The sequence below is a fragment of the Acanthaster planci genome, linkage group LG19 (genome assembly GCF_054643075.1).
Source record: "Acanthaster planci isolate LZ-2023a linkage group LG19, COTS_SCS, whole genome shotgun sequence".
Lineage (NCBI taxonomy): Eukaryota > Metazoa > Echinodermata > Asteroidea > Valvatida > Acanthasteridae > Acanthaster > Acanthaster planci.
Window position 1 is genome coordinate 5,709,658 of NC_141795.1, and position 27,401 is coordinate 5,737,058.

General features: G+C 38.7%; 1 protein-coding gene across 2 annotated transcripts; it reads right to left on the reverse strand.

Annotated features, from left to right (window-relative positions):
• Positions 1–1,033: 1,033 nt before the first annotated feature.
• On the reverse strand, positions 1,034–26,618 carry LOC110980407 (gelsolin-like protein 2). Of its 2 annotated transcripts, none has more exons than XM_022237049.2 (10): positions 26,425–26,618; positions 11,906–12,187; positions 10,744–10,809; positions 10,336–10,463; positions 9,933–10,041; positions 9,418–9,528; positions 6,830–6,990; positions 5,740–5,821; positions 4,597–4,692; positions 1,034–3,933 (listed from the first exon to the last, which is right to left on the reverse strand). In XM_022237049.2, exons 2-10 carry the CDS (start codon positions 12,149–12,151, stop codon positions 3,838–3,840), a joined length of 1,095 nt encoding a protein of 364 aa, XP_022092741.1. In that variant the 5' UTR covers positions 12,152–12,187; positions 26,425–26,618; the 3' UTR covers positions 1,034–3,837. The 2 variants fall into 2 exon arrangements, with proteins under 2 accessions (XP_022092741.1, XP_022092742.1); XM_022237050.2 differs by lacking the exon at positions 26,425–26,618 and adding an exon at positions 17,698–17,833.
• Positions 26,619–27,401: the final 783 nt, after the last annotated feature.

The window sequence follows — 27,401 nt, forward strand, 5'->3', positions numbered from 1 at the left end:
TTCGATCATGGCAGGGGTTGACTTTCAGATTGCAAACAGATAACAACTTCTTTACATGATACTTGAGACTGCAGTTGAACCCCGTAGATCTGGAAGCGGCACTTATGGACGTTATAACCCTAATAAATACAACAAAAAGTCAACTTTGTTCACAAAAAATTGCCATTTGATAACAAAGTGGTCACATACAAACTATAGCAAATATTTGCCACTGTTGACTAGAAAGCCACATGCCATTTTAAGAGGCTGGTGCACCTTTACTTCGAGTCACAGTAATGGTTTAATTCAGGATGTACTGAAAGTAATTGTAGATAATGTATACAATATTGTCTATAGTTATATTGCAAGTAAATTTCGCGTCTCCGCACAACCAAGGATGAGCCGCAAACTAAACTGTAGACTTTCTGTGGCATTTTGTAAGTATGGGGATAAACACAGAAAACTGCTAAATAAGTTCTCCTTATAACGACAACTCTGACAACTGAAATCGTACGCAAAAGGCTTGCTCATTTACCAGACACCGAAAGTCTAACGTTCTACAGTACGTCATGCGCAATAACTACCTCCATTGTACAACGCACAGTGGGTGTACTCCATTTGGTTGCATTACACTTTCTCATTCAAAATGGCATCACACTTCGGTACTCTATAATTTGCTCAAACATTCACGAAAAGGTTCAACATAGAAAGAGTGCCAAGTTGAAACTTTGGCATCCCGAAGAAAATAATAAACACTCATCAAGAAGATAACTTTTAGAGGGGAATATAATCACAGGTCCAGATATATCTTGAAAAAAATACATGTGCATGTACATTGTGTTTTTTGTGATGAGGAACCATTTTTCATTCACTATGCTCCATCTTCCAAATCTCCTAACTTTGCATAGGGTCTGCAAAGACGAATTACACTGTACCATAATGATTGTATTACACAATCTCAACCCCAGATGCTGTAATATTCTCAACTCTTCTAAATTTCAGGTAAAAACCACAGGGGACAACATGAAATTAGTGCCAATCTATGAAAACCAGCTTTAAACAAGTATTACAACTTCACACAGACCTTAATTTAATACCATGTTATGTCACATCGTTTTGCAAACAACACAGAAGATTTCTACAAATCTTGACAAGAATATCAAATGAAGACTGGGGTCTTGCATACTACACTCCACTTCTAGGTCACATAAATGTAACTGCTGAAAATTAACATTCCCTTAAATAAGCACCATTCCATAAAACCTTATGACTAGTTCATATCAAATGATAAATGTCCATATTTAAAGATGTCAGCAGACTTGGTCAAAGAATTCTCAAGAAGAAAACATTAAGAGGAAGAACGTTTTCAAATGATAGCAAAATAAAATCATCTTTCCAAAAGTACGTATGAATGTATAATCCAATTTTGCTACGGGAATGCATCAATGGAATGATACAAATTTCATGGAATGATGAAAGACTGTGACAGTATTATTGGTCTGGTTTCTTCTATCCACCTAACTAGAAAGATAAACAACAGCAAGAGTAACAGCCGAACAAAGAAGGGACTACACATGTATTTAAAAAATCACTGGACACTTGTCATTACAAAATGCAGGATTTCATTCCTTAGAAATAACTGCAGATACTGTCATTTCATTAACCAAAGCTCAAAAGCAAAGAAGATGTTGTTCCCAACACTTGGACATTTTCTTGATTTCCTTTACATTTTAAGCAAGGTTTCAACTGTTTATTGGCAATTAGATGAGACAACCTTCCAACAGGCAGAGTGAAAAGTTGCAAAAAGGAAGAACATGTAAGCATCTTAAACTCACATAATCAATAATACATCAGAACAAAAGGACATGTTACATCTAATAGCTGCCACCGAACTATTCTATATCTGGAAGAAAAACTACTAAATAAAATGACTCACTACATGAAGTATTAGGAAAGAAAGGTTGATATGCTAAATTTATAATTAGTGTTCTTTGCACTATTGAAAGATATGGGTGTAGTGTTTATATTCAAGCAAATTCAATTAAGATCTTTTATTTACAAGAAACTTTAATTTGGGGAAAAAAATAAAAACACTTTCATTTGTTATGGGAATATCTGATATGATATTACAATTACAGCAACAAAATTTTGTTCTGAAAGCTTTCACAGGTTTTTATTTCTGTCAATTAAAAACTTATTTGCAAATCTGAAACTCTTATGACAGGTATATCAGAACTTCAACAGAAGTCTAACATTTCATAAAATCTCAGATTCATATCATTAGTCTTTCATTTACATATGCAAATACCTTAGGCATATATTTAATTCATTGTCAATATATATGATTCTTCTTAATCTGGTTTTTGCATAAATGTAATCAAGATAGCATAACTACTTCATCATGATCCATGGTTTTTATGCTCACGGCTGCAAGTGAATTTTGACAAGAACTACAATAAAGCCACCCTCTCAAAGGTGACTTATCAGCAATGTGTAGCACTGGGAATTAATATTAGGTGCCACTAATTGCTACTTAAATGAGAAGGTGGGAATGAAGGGGACATCATATTCACTCTCACAAGCAACGCATACTGCCCCATACATTTACTTTGAGCTTATATTTCTGTTTTCATGCTGCAGCACTTTTTGAAGGTTCCCTGAATCATTGACCATTAAACCACTACGGCCTAAGCACCAGACTATTCTGATCAGGTAACCCTAATCATAAAGTCTATCGTGTGTCTGAATTGCTTGACTACAGCTTAGATTAAGACACATGGGAAATAGTTGAAGCTACTAGTCAAGAGCTTTTAAAGTCATACATGTTATTGTCTGTTGATGTCTAAACTGTTTGGCTACAGCTCAGATAAAGACACATGGGAAATGGTTGCACATGGGGGTACAAGCCAATAGCTTCCTAGGTCATACATGTTATTGTCTGCTGATGTCTGAATTGCTTAGTGATGGCATTAATAGATTAAAACACATGGGAAATGGTTGAAGCTACCAACCAATAGCTTCCTAGGTTATACATATTATTGTCTGCTGATGTCTGAACTGCTTGAAGATGGCTTAGATTAAGACACATGGAGAACAGTTGTACACGTACAGTAACTCTAGCTACTAGACAGTAACTTCCTAATTCACATGTATTATTGTCTGCTGAAGCCAGGTAATTCAGACATGGTTTTATGTATCAGGTCAGAGAGATGTGTAGCATACAATACAGGTATGTGTTTAGCATTTCAGTTATCACTAACGGCTGTCCAAGATAAACTCAAAGATAAGCTGTTCTCCAGGCTTGACTACTGATAAAAAATCTTAACAAAATTCTCATAGATTAACAAACAGTTATTTTTATCATCTTTGCAAGTATTTCAAGAAATAGGCATGCCTGTATCTTGAACATTTACTTCAATGTAGAGTATTAACATATCTCAATCAGAAATTTTCAACTATAATTAATGTGAGTTAAGAGTCAAGTGCAAGAACAGTGGAGAAACTATGACTTCATGTACATGTACACAATGACATAAGTAAAATTACCAGTTTATGATCATAGCGACAGTTTCTACACATGAAAAACTGAACCAATTCGAACCTTTTCAGCAAGCAGAAAAATATCATTATAGGTCCTAAGGCTGACAAAACATGCTAATATTTGGACATTACTTCCATTATTTAGATAAAGAGTGATAGGTTTGGGGGTTTGAGGTACATGTATGTTGCTGTGCACGTAGTGAGTATAAACCACCACAACTTTGTTGAGAAGTTTATAGAATGGACCATACACTGCTTTGAACCAGGTGACAGGTGAAAGCCATTGTGGTAATACTAACAACAAATGGTTTCTGCTTTTTAGGCTACAGTGGCTTGCATGAATGCCCGAGTCTCCTTGCCTTGCTTGATGATGCTGACTGTAATAAGTGGGTGAGACGTGTTATTCAGATAGTTCTGGAATGAAAAAATAAACGTTTATCAGGCTACCTCAGTATTTGCAATAGTGTGATAGTGCACATAAAGGTAGCACGGTTGATTTAATGCAGGGCAATATATCCAGTAACTCTATGACAAATAGAAAAAGTGAAAACTGGCTTCTTACAAAGTCAATCTGTGAACTAACCCTACAATAGACCAATATACAGACAATTACAGTGACCATGGAAATGGCATCACTGGTCATTTGCAATGGCCCTGTTTAATGGCGGTAAACATTGTGACAGCTATTGTATAGAGTCACTGTTCTGTGATAGTCCACAGGAAATCCAAGAAATTACTTACCGCCATTAAAGGGTGCCATCATATGCGTGTACAGTGAAACATCAGTGTATTTACATGCATCTATTATAGACACCATACCATAATGTTTGTAACATGGTATTCTATAATTCTATTCTTTGTGAGTGTGAAGTTTATGCTGCCGTCTGAATTTTTCTTGTCTCTGAAAATAATACAGTAGATCCACAATTAATTCCTATCTGTAGTTACTTTCAAGTTGCAGATATTACTACTTCTTAACCCTTGAGTACCCTTATCCAGGAAATCAAAGCTTGCAGGAACTGGGAGGTCTTAAAGAAAATGAATTAGGAAAACTGTTATCTCTTAAAAGCAACTTACATGTGCATAACTCATGCCATTTTGTGTCTCTGCAACACTGGCTCCTGAACCAATCCAGACAAAACATTCTTTTGTTGTGTCAAGAATAAAGACATCCTTGGGAAAACAAAAACAAGGGCAAAAATTGCAAGTAACTCTAACAGCCATGATGGGGTGCTTCAGAGCCTTACATTTAAGAGGAAATGTCCTCATTGGAATCACAAAACTTCTGACAAACAGGTAATCTACATGAAAATTCTATACAATCTTTGTTTCCCACAGCAACATACAGTAAAATCTCGATAAGTTGAAGCCCATCAGGTCGAAACAAAAAAAAGACCCTTATGTACAATAAACTATCCGTAACTCGAAACGTCAATACCACTAAAGCCACTTATCTCAAAGTCAATTAAAAAACAAAACACTGAAGAATGATGAATAAAAAGTGATGAAACAACGCTTGCCTTCATTATGAGTCATTACTGTCACGCGCACGGCTTTTCATTGATGACCTGAGCATGTTCACACAGGCTGCCATTGTCACGTCGACAAGCACTGGGTGGGCATCAACCGCAACCGTAAAATAACTCAGGCACAAATGATGCGCCCTCAAGCGCTTTGTACATGTATCGCGTGACCAAGCACGGAAGCCCTGACTGACTGGCCTGCGTGCTGCATTATGTGGTAACAGCCCGATCAAGCAAAGCAAATGAATGAATTCTCAAGACGTAGACACAGGTACCGGTACATAACTTCATTGGTTTATTGTTTATTAATGTACCACATAAAAACATGTGTAATGATGATGTTTGAGGAAAACTTGCACAGTAGGGATAGCCTAAAATCTACTTCATGTTCGACTCAACTTGCAGGCCAACTGCCGTAAGCCAGTAAGGTTAGGTGTGCACTGAAGCGTGTAACTTTCGATAACTCGAATGCCGGATAACTCAAACTTTTCGTCCATTCCCCTGAGCTTCGACCTATTGAGATTTTACTGTACTTCAATTTGGTATTCATAAAAATGTAGAGTACTACATGTTAGAAAGAGTTTTGCATAGTTATTAAGAGATCGTCAACTGTAGAGTGGACACTAAACATGAGCTCTTCAAATTCTTAAGAAGTAGATTGTGCAGAAAGTATTCTATGAGACATAGAAGCACTTACATCGGGTGACAGGTTGCTTCTGCTCAGTGTTCCCTCATTTGAAACTGAAGTAAACTCCAGCTGTCCAGAGTTATCAGACAACCTGAGAGGGAGTTAAAGGGGAAAATGGTAGAAGAAAATAACCGAATTCTGTTGTGCAAACCACAATTTAAGGCAACATCAAAGCTAGGGAAAATTAATTATGGATGATTTGCAGTGATGAGGTTGACAGACCAGAATGGTTCTAGAACTGGTACATGTACGTACACACCCTTGACTATACTACTCTATGCTGCCAACAGAGTTGATTTTAAAGTTGCCCTTTTCTTTACCCCATTTGTGAGCTGAACATCAGATTCGTCTCCAAGAAATCGATTTCCTGGACTAGCAAAAAGGACATCTTCAAAGAAAGTCAGTGGTAATTTTTTGTTTACACACAGCTGTTGGTGTATCACAAGAAAAAAAAGCCTAAAACAAACCAAGTAGTAATTCTTGTTTATTTTAGGGACCATCTCCAAGAGAACCTCTCCCTTCATCAGGTGCCACTCTCTGGATTCTTCCCACTGTAAACCTTCTACTACTTTCCTCTTACTACTCCCAGCATTAATCAATATTAATTTAAGATTCTGTACACATGCTAAAAACTGTCTAGCAAGATTTACCCTGTTACAGAAAAATAAACATTGTTGAAGATTCTTGGCTAAAGCGTGGCAAGCATCCTTTCCAAGATGAGACATGGTAATCCAAAAATCCATTAGCTTTTCTCAGAATTACTTTCATACAACTCAAAACATATTTGCTGTGGCGCTATCACAAACTTCCAACAGCGTACCCTAATGATCCTTGATTCATCCCATTTAAGCATTTTAAGAATTTTCCAGTGTTTACATGCATTCTGGACTATTCAGCCCTGACATTACTCATTAGCATTTTTAATTCATGGGGTTTGATGTTTGTTGCCTCAGTACAAAGGATGAATTATTGATTAACTGAAAATTGTTTTGGCAGATTTTGAAAACCTTCTCGATTACAAAACCAAGTTGTAGCTACATGTACTTCAAAAGGGACAAGAACTGGAGTAAGCCCACTGTTCAACTAATGCATGGCTTACTTGAACATTGAAGGTTCACTGCCGTCAGGTTCATCATCAGCTTCATCTTCCTCTACAGGAGTCTCATCAAAGTCAAGGAAACAGCTGTGACCAAGGCTTTCAACAACCTCATGGCTTGCCCTACCACGAGTGCTCTTGATCTTCTGGACCTCCTCCGAGCCCTAAAGGTGGGGTGTGGGACATAAATAGGATTATTTGGAGGACAGAGTTACTTTTTAAGCCTCTGTTTCTACATGTCAGGTTCAAGTCTGAAGATTCTTGACTCTGTGTGAGACAAGTTGACATAAAATGAATACCAAACATTACAGCATGAAGCGAAACAATTAGAGAATTGTGTACATTTATATTGTGTGTACGGGAGTGACACAAATAATTTCAGGCCAAAACAAAAAAATTGTTCTTGGACTTAGTTTTTTAACCACTTGCTGCCGGGGGCAGTTATCAATGTTGATGATGCTGGTCTGCGATAATTATCATTTTTTTTTTTTTTTGAAATTCGTTAAAAATCTTCATTTACTGGACACTTACAAACACGTGAAGGACTGTCTGGTGACCCCTCTAGCCTGACAGACAAAATCTATAAACACCTGAGTATTTCAGCCAGGCCTGCAAGCCTTGTATAAAGAGCCCAGATTGTGCGGTGTTATATAACTTTCTTTTGTTCACGAACCTGGCTCAGCTGCTGACCTCTTTTCAATAGGGGCCAGATTAGCCTGTAGCGGTGCTGTGTGGCTCATTGCTGCAGTGGTAGAGCGCTTTTGTCCCCGGTAGTAATCCGCTTGCTTTAAATGCCCCAAACCGTGGTATACTGTTTCAAAATAAGGCTGGATTATCTCCACTTTTGAGAGTGAAAAATGTTGGTAATGCCCAAAGGCCTGGTCTTTTGTTCCCGAATACGGTCTTTTGTTACAAGGCCCTGTTCCCTTTGTCCGAGTTCGGAGACCCCGGCCAGGCATATAAAGCATACGTGTCCGGATCCGGAATCCTCGGCAAGAAATGGTTAAGAGTGATAATTTTCATCCATCAATCCGGAGTATCATGCCACATTCTGACCAGCAACGATAAAAAAAGAAGTCTCCATCTTATGTATGAATCTCCAAATGTTGGCTATGGCGTGAAATCCGGCCCTTCCTGTAATCTTTCAAATTTACGGGAGGGGAGGTCCAAATGAGAACATCTACTTCTCATTTGGGAATGCTTTCCTACTTGGGACGTAGTCCCTGTGTCTACAGCAAAAGCTTTCCAGGCCAGTTGTTTAATACAGGGCCACTACAATCAGTAACCATGTATTGATCACTGGATGATTCTTGCAGATTATCAGTACACAAAATAAAGCCTTGGTACCAGGTCAAATTGACCCATGGCTGACTATCGCTGATCAAACTCCCCCCGTGCACCACATGTACATTTGTAACATCCAAACCTCTAACAGCCCTCGGTACCAGGTCAAATTGTCCCACGGCTGGCTATGACTGATCAAACCTACTCCTGTGCACCACATGTAACATCCAAACCTCTAACAGCCCTCGGTACTAGGTCAAATTGTCCCATGGCTGGCTATGACTGATCAAACTTACTCCTGTGCACCACATGTAACAGCCAAACCCCTAACAGACCACTTGTTGGCAACACCCGCAAAACATTTCACAGGACCCATGTTAGCCATTGTGCACATAAGCATACATCAATGGTCTACTGGTGTATTTGTCTCAGTGTCAAAAATCAAGAATGTTCCTGTTCTATTGGACCTTATCAACTGGAACACTAGATCATTGTAATGTTCGAGCATGAGCGGTACGGTCTGCTTTGTGCACAGACAATTCCAGAGATATCATGTTCCCACTGAAATGGCCACCTTTTTACAAAGAGAACATTCTGCGTGGAATGTTTCAACCATTTTCAACTATGAGACACACCGTTATACAGGCCCTTTCATCATGAACATATATCAGTGGTAAAACATTAACCACTTCCTGCCGGGGAATCCGGAATCGGAGACGTATGGTTTATATGCGTGGCCAGGGTCTCCGAACTCGGACAAAGGAAACAGGGCCCTGTAACAAAAGACCGTATTCTGAACAAAAGACCAGGCTGCTGGGAATTATCAACATTTTTCACTCTCAAAAGTGGTGATAATCCAGCCTTGTTTTGAAACCGTATACCAGGGTGTTGGGCATTGAGAGCGAGCGGATTACCACTGCGGACAAAAGCGCTCCACCACCACAGCAATGAGCCACACAGCACCGCTGCATGCTAATCTGGCCCCTATTGAAAAAAGGTCAGCAGTGCACTGAGCCAGGTTCGTAAACAAAAGAAAGTTACATAACACCGAACAATCTGGGCTCTTTTTACAAGGCTGCAGGCCTGGCTAAAATACTCGGGCGTCAACGAAAGTCACCTGTCAACTAAAGTGCCTAAAGATTACTTCGTGCGACTATAAACGACCATTGAATGAAATGATGAATTTTTGAAGAATTTTGAAAACGGAAGAAATGTTAGGTCATCATTATCAACATTGAAAAATGCCCCGGCATGAAGTGATTAACCATGCCACATTGGTAATATGGCCCACGTAACCACTTATTTACCCTATGTTTCTCCATCATGTTGCATGATGAACCACAGTACAGGTACAGCTTGTTCCCCTTGTCAATGATGTAAACATCATCTTCCGTGACCTGGGACCGGCAGTAAGGCACCTACAGAGACATATTCAATATAACCTTTAAGAAAATCTGTAATTCAGAAATTGACATAATTGATCAATAACAGGAATGTACAAAATCAGAACAGTCACATGCACAGCTTTCCATAAGAAAAGAAAACTTTAAAGCAACTCTCTCTTTCCCTAAGGCTGCAAGTACATGCAGGCTACTAGTTTCCAAAATGTACTAAAAGGAACCATGCAATTTACATTCTACTGTAAAATCTGCTGATCAAATCTGCATCAAAAAAGTTCCAGCCTTTGTAATGACACAAGGAAAGAATACTATTTCTCACTGGCAAAAGAAGCAAAAGTTGTGACTTTTCCTTGAAAAATATGCACTGTTTCTAGTGTATATTTGTATCACCATTAAACCATCCAGACTATTGCATTCCTTACCTCGGTAACGGTAACATTTTTCCTCACTCCTGAGACCTTCAGCAAGCGTGGTTTGTACTCCTCAGGTTTGACTGTTTTAAAGCCAGAGTCCACTCCACCATTCATGGTTCTTCAACACCACCAAAACAGAGAAACAACTGATTTTGAAAATTTGCTGTTGAATAGTTTACAATGCTTAACTGACAGAACTAAAAGAATTCAGAAGCTGTTTGAAGCTTGGTGCATCACAGTACCAAATCCACTTGCATTTATTTGGGCTACTTAACCCTTCAGTTTTACTTTGAAAAATGACTCACAGCTAAACATCTGGCCAACAGCATTTTGCATGCTTTCAGCCCAGCAGTCAAGATGATTTTTTGAAAGAAAAAAACAACACTGACATCATAGATGGCAACCTACTTACGTAAAGCTTTTGAAGTATCCCTTAAACATGCTTGACTCATGTTTCTCAACCTCACGGTGTTGAACAGGCTTATCATCCAACAAGGTATCCAGCTCTACTGTTTTGTAGGCAGCAGTCCCATACTCATCCTGTCAGCCATTTCAGAAAAAAGGGAGAAAAATTACCCAGTTGCTAGGGTGATAACAACTGAACAGCATCCACCACAGTTTGTGTGAGAAGCCAATGTCTTGGAATGCAATACTTTGTACAAATTTATACATAAGTACAGTCAACCTGTCAGTTCGACCAAACATAAAAACCTTCTACCCTTTAGCATCAGACAAAAACCAACCAACAAGCTCGCTTTTTGATGGAGTCAGATAGGCTCCAAGTCTAAAGCTTCCTAAACAGCTAAAACCTAAGAATTACCGCTGTTGACTTGGAGCCAATCCAAAAATGTAGATCATAATTCAGCTCCTCGCTGTCTTTTTCTTTCTGCAAAGAAATAAAAAGAAACATCACAAAAATTAACTGTCTGTAGACCAGATGGAGATTTCTTCTTACTTATCTTACAGATTTTTAATTATAGTGACATCCGAGACGATCAAAGAACAGTATACAAGTATGTAATAATTAGTTTTGACACAAGATATATGGGACCGGTTGTAGACTAAATGTTCCTCTAATGTTCAGCCAGTCTTGAATACATGTACATGTGGAACAACGCACTTCATCAACAGCAGAGGGTGCTCCTTAGAGGTAAATCAAATCCAGTCTCGGCAAGTATGGAAAAATTAACCTCCCAAAACTTCAAATCATACTAGGGTTCTAAGTTAACAAAACATGCTGTATTATTACGGTGGTATTTTGTACACGAAAGTTAAGAGATATTCTTGTCGAGGGAACTAAGTATGTTTTGACGAAAAATGGAATTCTAACTCAATTGACTTTGAATTATCAATATTTTACTACACCAAAACCTATTTCTGTATTAAACCTAATTGTTTCCACATGATTTCCAAGCTAGTTTTTATGTTTGACTATACAGGTACCACAGTTTATCTCCTTTGAACAATCAATAGGCGTACTTCCTAATAAAAGCTAAGAGGTATGGCCACACAATTTGCATAGGCACTTTTGAAGAATTAATTTAGGTTTGTAAATCTCTGCATGATCCTATTGATAAAGTACAGGTACATGTGCATTTCTTGTTTGTCGTAATGAAGGTGTACCGGTATGATCAATTTACACATCATGGAGTAAGAAAAAACAAGCGTCAGGAAATGCATTCAAGGCTCATAATTGTACACATTAGACATGAGTGTACATGTACACCATTGCATCAGTACATTCTACTGCATATCAGCAAAAGCAAAGCTCTCCTTTCCCCAGAAGAAAGTCCCTACCAACTGACCCTACATGTATATTTTTTGGTAATGTCAACAGAAAGACAAATTTTTTTTGGAGGGGGTGTCTAATACAGAATCATACAGAGTGCACTGTGACAAATTTGAAATATTTGCAAAGATTTAAAAATCCCATGCAATATGCCCCTGAAGTCTCAAATAAAGATTGTGGTATGTAGACATACATAAGTGTTGAGGATGATGTAGGAGTCACCATTGAAGAATTTGCCATACTCCTCCTTCGGCCAGTGCTCCACCTTGAACTTATTGATGCGCCAGATCTGGAGGCCAACCTGCTGGCCTGCTCCCTTCCAAGCTGGCTCAGTCTCAGCAGACTCCTTCTTGACTTTCTTCTCTGTGTCTGAGCCAAACAGGGCCAGGTTAGAGTCCTTCCAGTCATACTTCTTGGCTTTCACTAAACCTCCAGGCATCTTGATGGTCAAGAACTCAGCTACTGATTAAGAAACCTGCAGATATGGAAAATGCACAAACACAGTCATCACAAATTTTTTTTTTCACTACGCGGTGCTTCTGGTTACAAGCTTACTGAACCTTTGTCTTTACCAACATTTTATTTAGAACCTCCACTCGCCCTACTGCATTCTTACACTTCAAGCCCAACCACCTAACCCCTTTTGACTAGGATACACCCTCAATCCTTCAAAATCTGCCAACTGCCCACCATGAAAAATTGGATACAGCCCCAGTCCTCCAAATTCTCTGATATTTCTTGAATATGATCTGTGAAAGGATGCCCACTGCAAATTCTGATGGAGGATTGCCAATATAACGTGGGCAGGAATCTATACATGGCTGAACATAAACAACACTAGGTCTAACCCACAACCTTGAGACATTGCATCTGTCATAATCAGCATGACGATTTTGCCATTCATCCTCCAAAAATCCTCCAAAACCGCCCAGAAGATTTTGGAGGATTGAGGATGGTTAGGGTTAAAAAGGGAAAAGTTCTGTTTGTTTTGATGAGATCACTTGACATCCATGTCCATGTTTGCAGTCCATCAAAATAATGTCACATGTGTAAGGACAGTTCATAAAGGATTCCTCAATGCTAATAAAAACATTCTCAATGATAGCATGATCACCACTTAGAGGTAACATACCGGTACTCATACAGCCAGTCAGAGCAGCTCAGAAAAAAAGACAAACAAACCCAGCCCAGGGTCTCAGCTGCTCTCAAGAGAACCAATTATGAAAATGAAATGAAATCTCATCACTATCATGCTTGGGAACCACATCCAATATCACTATCATGACAACATCACACCCTAACAAACAGTACAATAGTGCCTCTTTTCCTTGTCAAATCATCTCTTTCAGATTTGGCTGGATAATTACATGTACATATGTACAGGTACATGTACCGTAAAGCACCACTTTATCAAATTCACTTACACACGTACATTGTACATGTACTTCATGTCACTTACCGGTTTATCATAGCGTGAAACAACCTACATGTAAAACCATAGAGCTACATGTACAAACCCAGCTGAAGGGACTGCCGAAAACAGGAAGCAAACGTTTGACTGATTTTAATGTGTTTACAAAATACATGTACATGTACATGTACCTGTCTGCTTCAAATTGCAGAGATGTTTTCATGATACTGTATATGTACTGAACAGTACAGGCATGCAGAGATTCAAACTAAACAATCTAGTATACATGTATTTCTAATTACCAGTACTTTCAATTCAAGAGCTCACGACATGTACAGTCTGATTTATGTAGCTTTATGCATGCAGCAACACTTTCTGCAGTGCTGTGTGACGTGTGCTTGTGGAACAATTGTACATGTACATGTACATGTACAGTGTACACTGACATAGCCGTTGCACAAAACGGTTTCGCTGGGAGAATCAAAAATGATTCTGTCATTCCTGTTAGGCTTAATGTTTGATTCATTTCGTTTCATTTTTCTCACTAATGGCAAAGTATAATTATAAAGTACATGTACATCCATGCCCAGGAGTGCAGAATGGATTCGCCTGCCTTAAACCAAAAGGACTGCTGACCCATTTCTATGCTCAATATCAACTTTTATAAACACCTTAATGGTCAACTCAGAATTTTACATACAGTATTTTTAAGGAAATGCTTTGAAAAGTCCTGAAATCAGGAAAACAATGACAAATCTCATCCCTTATATTAAACTTACATGTACAGTATGTACACTGTCGTACAGAGTACACACAATGTATACATGTACACTGCATTAAAATACAGAACGTAATTAATTAAACTAACACAAAAAATTGTGTTTTGAATGCAATTGTCCTGAGCAGTGCAGTTTACTGTTACGGTACCGGTACATGTATATGTACCTCTACATGTGTACATGTACAGGTATCTTACATGTATGTAATGAGATAAACATGTTCATTTACATGTACATACCGGGTACCAGTAGAGTTTAAATGTTCTCTACCTGGGTGGTCTGAACTTGTTCTTCAGAAATTTTTGCATACCTGTACAAGAGGTGGGTCATTCGGAAAAGGTACATGAAGGCTTTCAGGGAGGGGGGGGTGAGCCAATGAGTTTTACTACATGTACATGTTTGGAATGCAATGTGCGTGCTCTTTTCAAAACTTGTTTCTTTTGTTGGAGTACATACTGTACATGTACGGTACCTGTTTCATCAGCTATGAGTCTCCTTGACACAGGGGAAATGCTTCACTTATAAAATAAAAAGGTTATTTCCTGTCTAAAACCCAGTCAATCAACCAAAAATCTTCAAGCAGGAATAACTTAATAAGAAAGTTAAATTCTGATGTTGAAAAGAAATTCACTCAGCAGAGAAAAAAAGGATTGAGAAACAAGAATATGAGTCATGCAGATGGAGCAAAGGCCAACTTTATAATCTTTGAGCGAACTAGACGGCAACTTGGATGTCTGGAAACGATACAACCATGGGACTGTGATGACGGGGTTTGAGTCACTCCAGGGAGCAGAATTTGTTACCAGGGAAACAATACAGTACAGGTTTGATTCAAAACAAGCAATGTTATTGCATAGGCTTTTTTATCAAAGGTGAAAGGCTACTGAGATTGGCAAAGGGGATTATACATGTACATGTACTGTAGGTATTTTACATACATACATGAATGTACATGTACATGTACCAATGTTTCACAGATGGCCCTTTAAAGCAAAAAGCAGAGTGATTGCTGTCACGGAACAGTAGCACCATACCATTGTTACAAGTGTATCTTAGTGTACTCACTGGGTTTGACAAAGGGCGTGGGGCACTACAAATGGCCAATGACAGCACTACTATAGTCATCAGATTAAGACTACAATCTGAACATTCCAAATTCCACTTTGGTATAGTAAGTTGTATTGATCAGTTGTTAAATATCTTTCTATTTCATTCCCCCCCCCAAAAAAAAAAAAATTAAGAATGCAATTAAGAACAAGAGGGCAAAGGACGAAATCTATTTTCATTGTACCTGGTAACTGGCGATATAAAGCAAACAACCAGCTCACACATGACACCCACTAGGATATTACTCATATACCAATATACCGGTACATGTACAGTAATTGTCTCCTACACCCATTTTCAACCCCAGTGAGTCAATAGTGCTGTCATGCACCCCATTTTAGGCAACACCCACGTGCAGTGACCTTCCCAAATCTGAACTGAGGAACTACAGTATTTGGGATACGTGTACATGTAGTACACGTAGAATTAGAACATGCACGTTTAAATACTTACATCTTCTGTTTGTCAACTGGCCACAATGCTGAATAAATTTGTACGAGTACATGTACAGTACGTATGTCGTGGACTAGAGAGCACGTGAGAATGCCCCACTTTAAAACGCCAGCCAAAACTCAGTAGCTACATGTAGACAGACTGGCTAAAACCTTGGTTGACATGGTCATGTCACTCTGTACAGTAATCTGTGTGTTAAAACTTATTTATAAACAAACACCACCACCCAACGTGACCATGTACCGGTATTAACATTTGATAATGCCTGCTGGGATTTGATAATGCCTGCTGCCTTAAAAAAAAAAGCTCAGGCACCTGGATACAAGAGAGTTTAGTCCATTCCTATTGGTCAAGAGTTTGCAGAGGACGCTGCACGCAGAACGTGCCAAGCACGTGCCAAGCACGTGCCAAGTCCATACATGTATATGGAGATTCTTTTGGACGACTTTTCAGAAACAAAACAAAATCATTGGAAATGGAAATCTATACTGAAATCTTTCCACGATCTAACCAAAAAATGTACTTGGCTTGGCTGGTCTTAAATTATCGTTTAAGACTGGCTCAGGAGAATGGATGCTGATAATGCCCTCGTCTGTGGCCCAGGCATTACTCACGTCTATTCTCTTGAGCTGGTCTTAAATGCACACTTAAGATCGGCCAAACACATATTTATTCCCTTATTTAATACTCTCAAACTGTTCAAACTCCAGTAGCAGTTTTTTGGAAGACTACCAGGGACTACATGTACATTGTACATGTATGTACCGGTACAGCCAACTTCTTTTTCCTTCACAAGAGACTTGATGCCCCTGGCTGCTAAAGTTTGTGTCACTGGTCTTTGCATAGTAGACAATCAAAGTTACCAGTACCATACATGATGAAGCACATCATGTCAAGTACACTTAATGTATACCAGTACATCCATAGACCTTAATAACACAAAACAAACATTAGTTAAGGGATACTGTACCAAACTTGACTTTATATTAACACAAGCAGAAAGAACACGAGGCACACCCTGGCAACCTACCCGTACATGTTCTCCTCAACTCCTTTGGACCGGACACCTTTAACCTTCACCTTTTCAGGGCAAGTTTTGAACCCAAGTTAAGGACGTTACCATGGAGACAGGAAATCAAGCCATGTCTACATGCTGCTCTATTTCCTGACAGTGGTCTGCATGTGTCAGAGATTCTGATGTTTTTTGCTTGCGCGCGGGAGGTTTTCACTACATGACTGAAATGCAAGAACCACGGATCTGTTCTTCTGTTACACTTTGTACATTCACAATGGCTTGGTTATATGCAGGTGTGCAGGATACATGATAGTGTACACAAGTGCATGCTCTTTACTTCATGAACTCAATCACTGCTCCATCCTGTCTTGGATTCTCCATTTAACTTTCAGTTTTCAACTGTTCATTGTACCATACATGTACATGTATATGAGTTTCCTCAAAGGAAAACAAAATCAAATTACTCATTATTAGACTGAAACCCATTTGGTTCAACGTCCAACCAATAACCAAGGGTGACCTAACACCAGCAATATTCAACCAACTGAAGTTTATATTCTTTAGATCACACTATACACCTCCCGGTAAGTACATGTACATGTACACGTACGGTTAATTAGTACATATATGCCATGTACGTGCATCTTTGTGCAGCCCAACATGTGGGGATTAACATGTACATGTATGCAATCTTAAAAACTTAACAGCTTTCACATTTTACATGAATACAAAGTGTCAAGCCAAATTACAAACAGAATAAAGCAAAAGCAAAAGAACACAGCCTGCTAAACTTAACAGTAAGAGTATCAACCAACAAACATGACAAAAGGGGTCTTGTTCAAGGATGTTGACCTTAATGTCCATGTACAGTACATGTACAGTAGACCTGGTACAATATACATGTAATGTACCATACAGTCACAGAGCAAGGTCCTTGCTCTGGTTCAGGCACAATCCACCTGTTAGAACCTTGATGTACATGTACTGTACATGTACATGTAAATATACATGTACATGTAGGTGGTAGGTCAAAAAGACTTTCTAAACATGCCAAATTAATGGCCACAAACCAATTTGTGTACCATGTCAAACTACATGTACAATGTACCAGTACTTGGCTACATGTACATGTACATAAATGCTATTAAATTCAATTGTCTGATTTGCTAAAATCATAAATTACTTGCGAACGGATGTATCCATACTATTGTTATACACACCTGTACCGGTACATCTGGTGAACTTGCACTGAAACATCTGTTTCCTTTGACTTTGTAACATGAATGTTTCACCTACATGAACCCAACCAAACTGGTAATCTGCAACTACTGTACATGTGCACTACATACAGGTACATGTACATGTAGTAAAGTACATGTATGCTGTATATTATTTGACTAGCTTGGGAACCATTTCTCCAGGGATTTATGGAATGTGGAAGTATGCAAAAGGCCTCAATGGGTCAACAGCTTTGAGAAATTGAAAGGAATTTTTGACAAGTGAGTTTCATGAACATGAATGGAAAGTACCCAAACTGCCGGTAAATAAAACCACAACACACATGCCTACATGAACACAAACATCTGTACTTTTCCCATTGACAGCAAAATGTGGTACCTGTCAACAAAAACCCTACATTATGCATGTCCTCACCCACTTCCTTTAGAAGGCGGCCAGGATTTTATTGCTTTAGATGAGGCAAAAACACCCAAAAAAGTCAAGAAATCCATCAGAAAATAAAATACTTAAATTCAAACTTACATGTATTAACTGTCCTTTAGATTTTTTCGGTTCCTTTCTATATCACTTCTAGATGTACAGTATGATCTAACCTGGATGCTATAGCCTGGGCTCTTGGGTTGCACTTCAAAATAAAACGAAGATTTTATGGAGATGTGTTTCTCTTTCAGCATTCCAAGTGATTTTGTCCTTTACATGTACCAGGTACCAGGCCATATACGGTAGCAAGGAAGTGGATGGTACCGGTAACCGAAATTTACAAAAATAACAAACGGAAATGTCTGCAAAGGTATTTAGAATTCAGTACAAACACAGTACCGGTTGACACTCAAATGTACATGTAAGAAAACCAATATAAAGGAACATTTAGTACATGTACCGGTATCTACATGTACATGTACATGTAACTTAATAAAAAATGGAAAGAGTACATGTACATGTAGTTGTGGAGATTTTTGTACAACAGTGCTTTACAGTACATGTAGCTACCGGTATGTGTGAAACATGTAGGCTACATGTACCACTTTATCTGTAAAGTGTTATTTGCTCAATGGGTGGAGTTCAATTATGCCTTATCATCACTGTAAGCATGGAATGCTGCACCTGTAAACGTGAATTTTACAAGGGGAAATGAGCATAGGTACATGTACATGTATAAATATAAGCTGGTTAACTACTGGTTTGTACATGTAGGGTACAATGCATGAACTGCTAGCAAGGGTACATGTGCATGTATACCTGTAAACATACTGGTACATGTACTGTACATGTAAACTGCATGCATGTGACATGTACATGGTTACTTTCCCTGTAAATACACAAGGTAGGCTGTATACATGAAGACATACATGTACTGTACATGTACCAGTAGCCTGCTGTACATGTACATGTAGATGTTTTGACCAAGGGACCTTCCCAAATTAACCCCTGGGCAGGAACCCAATATTTTAGCAAAATTCTTGTAAGTTTGAATTGTATGGAGGCATCAATTTTTAAGTTCCATGTGAAGTTTTGAGTAGGCTCAGACTGCCAGAACATGTCATCAACCCGCAACTACCGGAACCTTTCAAAAGAGAGACTGAAGACAAACACTGAAACCCACCAAACTTCATGTTCGTTAACTGACACATGTATTCGTCCCACGAAAGCAGAGAACGATTTTCCAGACCAGACAGTAGCGACTTGCATAATTATTCTGAAGCAATAAATATAGAAAACATTCACAGCCTCAAACTGTACTTTTACAACTGTGTAGGCCTACACAGTTTCTTAGCAACAGTGTTGGTATCAAAACTACTTATAATATACAAACGACATTCCTTATCACAGCAGAAGTTCAGTACAGTATACATGTACATGTATGTACCTGTACAAGTAGATCTTACCGGTGCCAGTATATGCTCTGATATTTTTGGCCCCTGGAATTAAATTATCAGTGTGGTTCATGCAGAAAAATAAATCTGTGTTAACATTTCAATTCAGAATGACCCAGTGCTTAAAAGGTACAATGTACATGCACAATAGGGTACACATGTAAGGAAGCTTACAGATACATGTAGTTTGTACATGTGTGTACATGGACACATGCCTATGCATACATGTACACTAGTGTGGCTCAGCACCTGGTGTAGATCTTTGTAATTGTTGGCTTAGCAAACAGTATTTCCTATGGGTACAATTACCGGTACATGTACATGTATGTGCATACACCAGTATGCCAGTAACAAAATCTAGACAACACTTTTTGCTGGTGAAACGGGTAAAAATGGGGAAAAGAACAAACAATTTTTTCTAATGGAACTTTTGACTAGGGTACATCTGGGGCATGTTAGCTGATTAATACTCAATTAGGACAGGACATGGCCATGCAGTACATGTTTATCCCCTATCACGTCAATCAAAACATTAACATGTACTACATGTATTTGAAGGTAACCCCCATGGACAAATTGTAATACACACTCACAAAAACTATGTGCCATAACAAACCTGTTAACATACCAGTACACACAAAAGCTTTTTCACAGATACCCTACCAAAGTTGAAATGAGTAACGTGTTTTTGTGACTCAAGCATGTCAAGTCGAGTCACTATTTTGTAGTTACTCCAGAGGAGTCATTACCAGTACTGGTAGGTAAAAAAAGTCGAGTCAAGTCAAGTATTCAGCTCATGTCAATTTGAGTCACCAATATTTAAACACAATACGCTCCATAAAAATGAAAGAAAGTCATTTTTTGCATTGCCAAAGTTACGTGTACATGTATACCTCCGGGTTTTGACTTGAGTATTACAACTTGTGCCCTAACGTGCAATAATGTTGTTGAAGAAGTCTCCCCCCCCTTAAAACCCACTAAAATATGCACATATTTCTTTAAAAAAACAATGAAGTGGTTTAAGTAATGTGCATATTCAATACGCATGCACTGTATGGGCACATGTGGCTGTCGTACATACAGGTATACATGCTACAACACACATGAAGTAAATGTACATGGAAATCCTAATAAAACAGTTGCCATACAGCAAAATTCCTCTGTTCCTGTTTTTTCAGTCTGCTGGCCAACGCACAGACATGTTTATGTAGGAAGTCCTCGCATTTGTTTTGAAGACTGTACATTTGTTTTGAAGATCTACAGTCGACTTGAAAAGACCAAATAAGGGAAACCCATTACATGCATGTTCTCCACCAAGACCTTGAAATTTTAGCAGGGTGGCAGGCAATGGTGCGAGGAGCATGAAGCCCTTATTGCTTGGGTCCGCAGCCCAGGGAAGTTTAGATTTAGTTGATGCTCTGTGCAACATGATGTTTCCTAGCCACTTCAGTTTGACTCTTTGAATAAAACTGGCTCATGTTTACAACTCAAAATGAGGGGCAAGATTTTAGGGGGAGGGGAACTACATGTACATGTACAAATACATGTATATGTACATGTAGGTCATCAAAAGTTAATTTTTTCAAACTGCGCCGGTGAGCTCTCAGTCTCAGTAAAAATGCATGTGTAACTACAGTGTACATACAGTGTACATGTACATGTATATCTGTAACATGCACCTGCAAGTTAGCCATGGAGTAAAGAACCATAGTTCTTGTCATATACATGTAATATCCCATTTCTCTTACAACCTTGTCCAGCTGAATTTCAAGACATTCATCAGTTTGTATGAAAGTTCTCATCCAATCATTAATTAATTTGTTCACATATATTTTTTATACTGAGTACTGTAACAGAGCTGCGTTACACTCAAGAGAAAAGGTGTCAGTCTTTGTTGTTGTTCAGTTTGCATGTACATGTATTTGTTTTTCCTCATTAAAAAAATTATGTCTCAACATGTATACCGGTATACTGTGTAGCCAGCCCTGGACAAAACTGGAGCAGTAATTTTTTTTATTGTACAACTGAGGTGGAAACCTCAGGGTAGGTAGAATATTAAAATGTAGTCAAGCAAGACGAAAATGAAAATGAAAATTCACAGCACACATTCACTTTCTAATTTTCATTTAAGGGTCAAGATGGGAGTGCCCACACAACCGTTACAGCGATAGTCAGAGCGTCAACTGATCATAGAAATTAAAAGGTGTAGAGCAATGTCTGAGCATTTGATGTCTAGCAGTTTGATTTATCATTAAACTGAGTTGACAGCCACGGACATGGAATAAACATTTGGGACACATCTCATCTCAGCACCATCCTCTTCCAAATGAGGTCCAAAACTGCCAACTGTTCCCACATCATGGACATGTGTAAACCACTTACCGTATCAGACACCACAAGCGAGTTTTATGGGCATTTTAATTAAGCAAAGTGGTTTTCAATCATACATTGATAATTTCAACATACATGTACACTGTACATGACATGTATCATACAGGACTGGGGTAAACAGTTGACAATTCCTACACTGTATTGTTTTCCACATAACAAGATTCTGTGGGACTTATACATGTACATGGTATCATTGGTTTGAGTTGCTTGCAGTACATTGTACATGTACCATGTGTACCGGTACCAGTATGTGTACAACAATGCCCTTGCTCTATGGTACCAGCACAACAGTGTGCAATGTTACACACTGATCTGAATGGGTAATTTGTGTACACTACATGATAAATAGTCATGTTGTACCAATGATGCACTTTCTGTACCCTCTAACAAAATGTAGGCCTACCAGTAGCACCCATGACGGTAACAGCTTATAAAAATCAGTCAATTTCAAGTGTTCTGGCAAATTCTACGGTAGCGGCACCACTGATGCCTTAAACCCCACACAAATATCCCATAAAGCAACACAGTGTCTATTGTAATTTAGCAATTCCGTTTCCCTGCCTACTCAAACTATGCAAGTAGGCGTGCAAATATTTCGCCCTTACAGATGCAAAATACAGAACAAAAAACCTCCACCGCCAAGGTTAGATCTTTCTGATGTTTTTGGCATGGCTATTGGAGCATACCATGAGCATACACAGCAGTTTCGTTTTGAAAGATGGAGTTTGTTGAAATTACTTTGACAGTACCGGTACAACCACTTGTGAGGGGAAATGACTCACATGTGCCTGTGTATTCAACTCCAACCTTCCTTCAAGTCTTGGCAAACATCATGTACATGTACACCACTCATGTATTATACATGTACATGTATCAGTACATGTACAGGTGTAGTTTGCTCGGTAAACTACTAGTACAAACTACTAGTACACATTTTTGTTTACCTTTCTCACTCATTCTCACATGTACATGTACATTATTTACATGTACTTAAATGTATCTAGAACAACCCTAAAATAGACTAACCACAAGTACATACAATGAACATGAGGGTGCAGTGTGTAAATAAAGGCACTCCAGGAAAACTCCAATGAACTTGGGAGTTGGGGTTGCAAGACTGGGACTAACCACTAATCACTATACATGTACTTGCCTGTGGTTCTTCCATCCTTGCTTATGTACCAGACCTGTGGATGGTCCTTACAGAATATGTGTCAAAAGTTAGACATGAGAAGTAACACTACATGTACATAAGGTATCTGTAGTCTGGAAAAACAGATTAAAGCCATACCTTGACAGGTACATGTAGCAATGGTAATATTTATTAACACAAACTGTCTCATGTTATAAGAACTCAAGATTAAGATGGATTCCCAGGTAATATACATGTACATGTACAGTACATGGCAATTAAGTACATGTATGTACTGACCCTGCAGAGGCCTTTTTAGCCATCAATCTTCAGAACATTGTATACTGCACACGGTGACGTAACAGAGTAAAGTGTGTGGTACACATGTACTGGTACATGTACATGTTTACCAGTGCATACATGTACAGGACACTAACATGTGTACACTGCATTATGGTGCAGTCCTAGCACCAGCACCTTCTAACAATGTACAAGTAACTCTGTTCCGTTCTTCCAGATGAGCTCTTTCTCTGACCTGCCCAGTAATGCAAAAATAGGAATGTTAACATGTCTGTCAAAGCAATTTTTAATGAGAGTCCCAAAGTCTCCACAGCAATTAATGTTGCACATGTACATGATTTACCGTGCAATGAATCATTCAGCTTGATTTTTTATAACGGACTCAAGTTTTTTCCTCAGCATATGGTTTATGATTTGTACTCGCTTAACTTTTTAATTTTTTACTTTTTTATGAAACCTGTAAGTATTGAAAACTTTATTTTTTATTGCAATCACAGTTAGTTTTTGTCTTTAATACCTAACCTGTAAATTGGGATTTGTTCGCTATTGGTTATGGAAACAAAAATATAAATAAATAAATGTACACTGTATGTAAACTACACTGGACAGATCATGGACTTATCTGCACAGTGTACACTTTTCTGTCAACGTTGCATGGATACTGTTTCCAGGTAGACATCAAAATCATCTACTTATTAACCTGTTAGCTTTGATTAGCAAGACTATTTCACCACCACTAAAACACAACGCCCATGGGCTTGCCCACAAAATTGTTCCAAAGGTCACTGAATTGGATAGTCCCTATTATTGAAGAGTGATAATGCATCCTAAATTTGCAACCTTTGATAATGGTTGACCTAAGTAGTCCTTTAGCACAGAAACAATATTGCGAGGGCAGATACATGTACATGTATGTACAAATGTATGTACCAAGCCAAATATAGCCATGCTTATCCATTGCAGGAATCAGTCCAAATGTACACCATGCTTCCCCATGTTCATAAAAAAAACCTCAATATTTTCTTATACATCAATATGTATATAACAAGCTACATGTATTTAACAAGCTACGTATAAAGTTTAATACACTTTTGCTTGTTTAAAATCTATTTATTCTTACATGTCTACCTCATGATCAACTAGGTTCTGGTGCACAGAATTATGAAGGTATATTAATATGTATGTAAGTTTCGTTAAGGACATGCCTAACACAAGCTTTGCTTTTAAGGTGTTGCCACCTCTTCTGATACATATGTCTTTTAGACGTGTCTTATTATTATTATTTCTGCCACGGGAGGAAATAAATGTGTGTGTGTGTGTGTGTGTGAAAAATGAAATGAAAATTTATGTTTGTAAAGTAATTTATTAAAGTACTTCATAAGATATCACCACAAAAAGATCGTAACAATTTTTAATTCTTCTCTCAGTCAGCACATTGCCAAAATACATGTAATTGAAAAGTAAAAAACATTTTGCTTGTTCTCCACCAACGTTACACATACCGGTATATATGCCATGATCACATTTATGTAGAGGGATCTGGGATCAATCCTATCATGAAATATTGTGAAGGTATTGCTGGCAATGCATTGTTGAATGCTTGCTGCCAAGTTAAATGTTTATCAACACACTGGGGTATCAGTAGGGTTGGGAATATTACGTACAATATATACACAGTAATGAAGGCTCAAAAGAAACTGCACCTTGATGAAATCAGTCTGTCTCTCCGTCCTGTACCTTGGGCTGATCAATGGAGATTTATGCGATGGGGTAGGTGTGAAAACTTAATCCCTGAAAAGGGCCGAGTTTGTTTTGTCTTGTTTGTTTTATTTTGGATTTTTTAGCCTTCTCACTGCCTGGGAGTCTTTGAGATTTTGACAGAGCAAAGCCCAGTCTTTCTAGAAGTTGGCATGCAATAAAGACATCCACTGTAAACCCTTAACCCCTTGGTATTTTTGCCAGGATGTAACTTGAAATTCTACAAAATCTTCCAACTTCCTAAAAGAAGAAATGGATATTACCTCAATCCTCCTAAATCCTTAAGAAAAAGTTTTTCAGGTATTTGGGGTACATGCACAACTGTCCATGAACTTGAAACTACCAAAAAAAATGGAAATATAGGAACTGTGAGATTAATGTTGTAAGGCCTTCATGAATGTACAATGTTTGTAAAATTTGTGCCATGTACATGTAAGACATCAGTGGTAAAGCTGAAGAAGGTGTGGTACAATAATAAAAAAAGCCCCAGCTCTCATGGTTTGAGGGAGAATACAGATTATCATGCACAAATGGTCTGTCTGCTCAACTGACCTCAATCGGTGCTACTAGACGATTCTGCATGACATCTCCAACTTAGGCCTAATTCTTTTCTTGAAAAAAAAGAAAGGTGTAAGTGGATGATGGCGGATTGTACCATCAGTTGACTGCATAAGATTGATTGATCATGCATATTGACTGATCACGCCCAATGCATGCAGACATGGCAGGCCTACTAGTACATGTATGTAATGTCATGTACATGTAGATACTGAGTTGAAAAAGTTTGACATAATTTTTGTTCCCGAATGTTACTTGCAGACTAAGCAAATGGCATGAATGGGAACATCGACTTAACATCCAGTGAGCATGCACATCAGTATTAATTTTGGATAGGCCCATATTTTGGTCGAAAGGTACTCATTGCAGTGAAGGCAGATTTGGCATTACAGAATTACAGTTCTGCCATGTCTGCGCTATTTGGGCAGGAAGTTTGCCGACGAGGACATCCTTGACTGTGCCCTGACACGCCTGTAGGCCTGGGCGGCTAGCAGCCCCTTGCTCCCACGCGGCAGTCGATGCATTGAAGAATGAAGGGAAGCTTATTCTGAACTGTACCGACGGCGTTATTTACTGTAGGTGAAATAAGTATTGCCTCAGAAGTCGTCAAAAATCAGGTTCCCAGAAACCACTAGAAATGACATCTCAATCAAACGGTTAAGAAACACAACAGAGAAATAACAGTGGCAACCTACCTCAGAAAGGGACACCAATCACTTGAAAATGAAGTTTTCCGCCCCAAACGTCCAGGCACATGCAACAACGGCCACGTTCACTAGTAGAGACCGTTGAAGTTGGTACACGCAAATAGTCTGTCCTGCGTTACGTAAATCCCGTTCGATGCTCAATGCATGATGAACGAGTAACAGTTGGTACGTAGCACTGCAGCTGAGGAAGCACACCACTTGTCACTGCGGGTCTTCACAGAAACGACGGAGCGCCCTCCATTTTCTAAAAAGAAGCGCCTTCGTATTGATGCCCTTCTAACCAGGTACAATCGTTAAAGGACCTATAAAATGAATTCATAAATACCTCAGACAGTCTCGCTATTCAACAACGTGCAACTTGATGAGTATTAACATTTTTATATAGAGCCTGAAAGTGCTAGTTGACCCCTGCCGGTGCGCTTCCGGAACCTTTTATTAGAATTTTTAGAACTTTTGTAATATTTTCCGTTCAGTTTCTTCTTAAAAACCCAACCCGGAAAAAGGGGCTTTGGAAAATATTTGCTATTATATCAATTTGTGGAAACTGAAAAGTTACCTGATCTAAAAGAGAAATATCCCGCCAAAATTGACCCATAACTTCCGAAAATCTAAAATACATGAAGAACAGTGCATTAAGACAGTCTCGCACGCAGCTGAACATTTAAGGCATGAACGTGTATAATAAAATCTGGACTCCCAATGCCAATAATGAGTCATTGAATCCACTCGCGGCCGTTTTACCGAGCCGAATACAAAGTTTTCCTAGATCCTGGCAATGTCCGCCTTTGTTCTTCCCGACGTCAACAGAAGGGAGCCAACCCACGCCATTTGTATTCGGCTCGGTAAAATGGCCGCTGGTTGGCTTCTTTTTCATACAAAGGCATTGCAAGTCCAGGTTTTTATATACGTCCGTGATTTAAGGTTTGAAATTTTATGGTAGTCCATTGGTAAAGGCCGAAATAAAA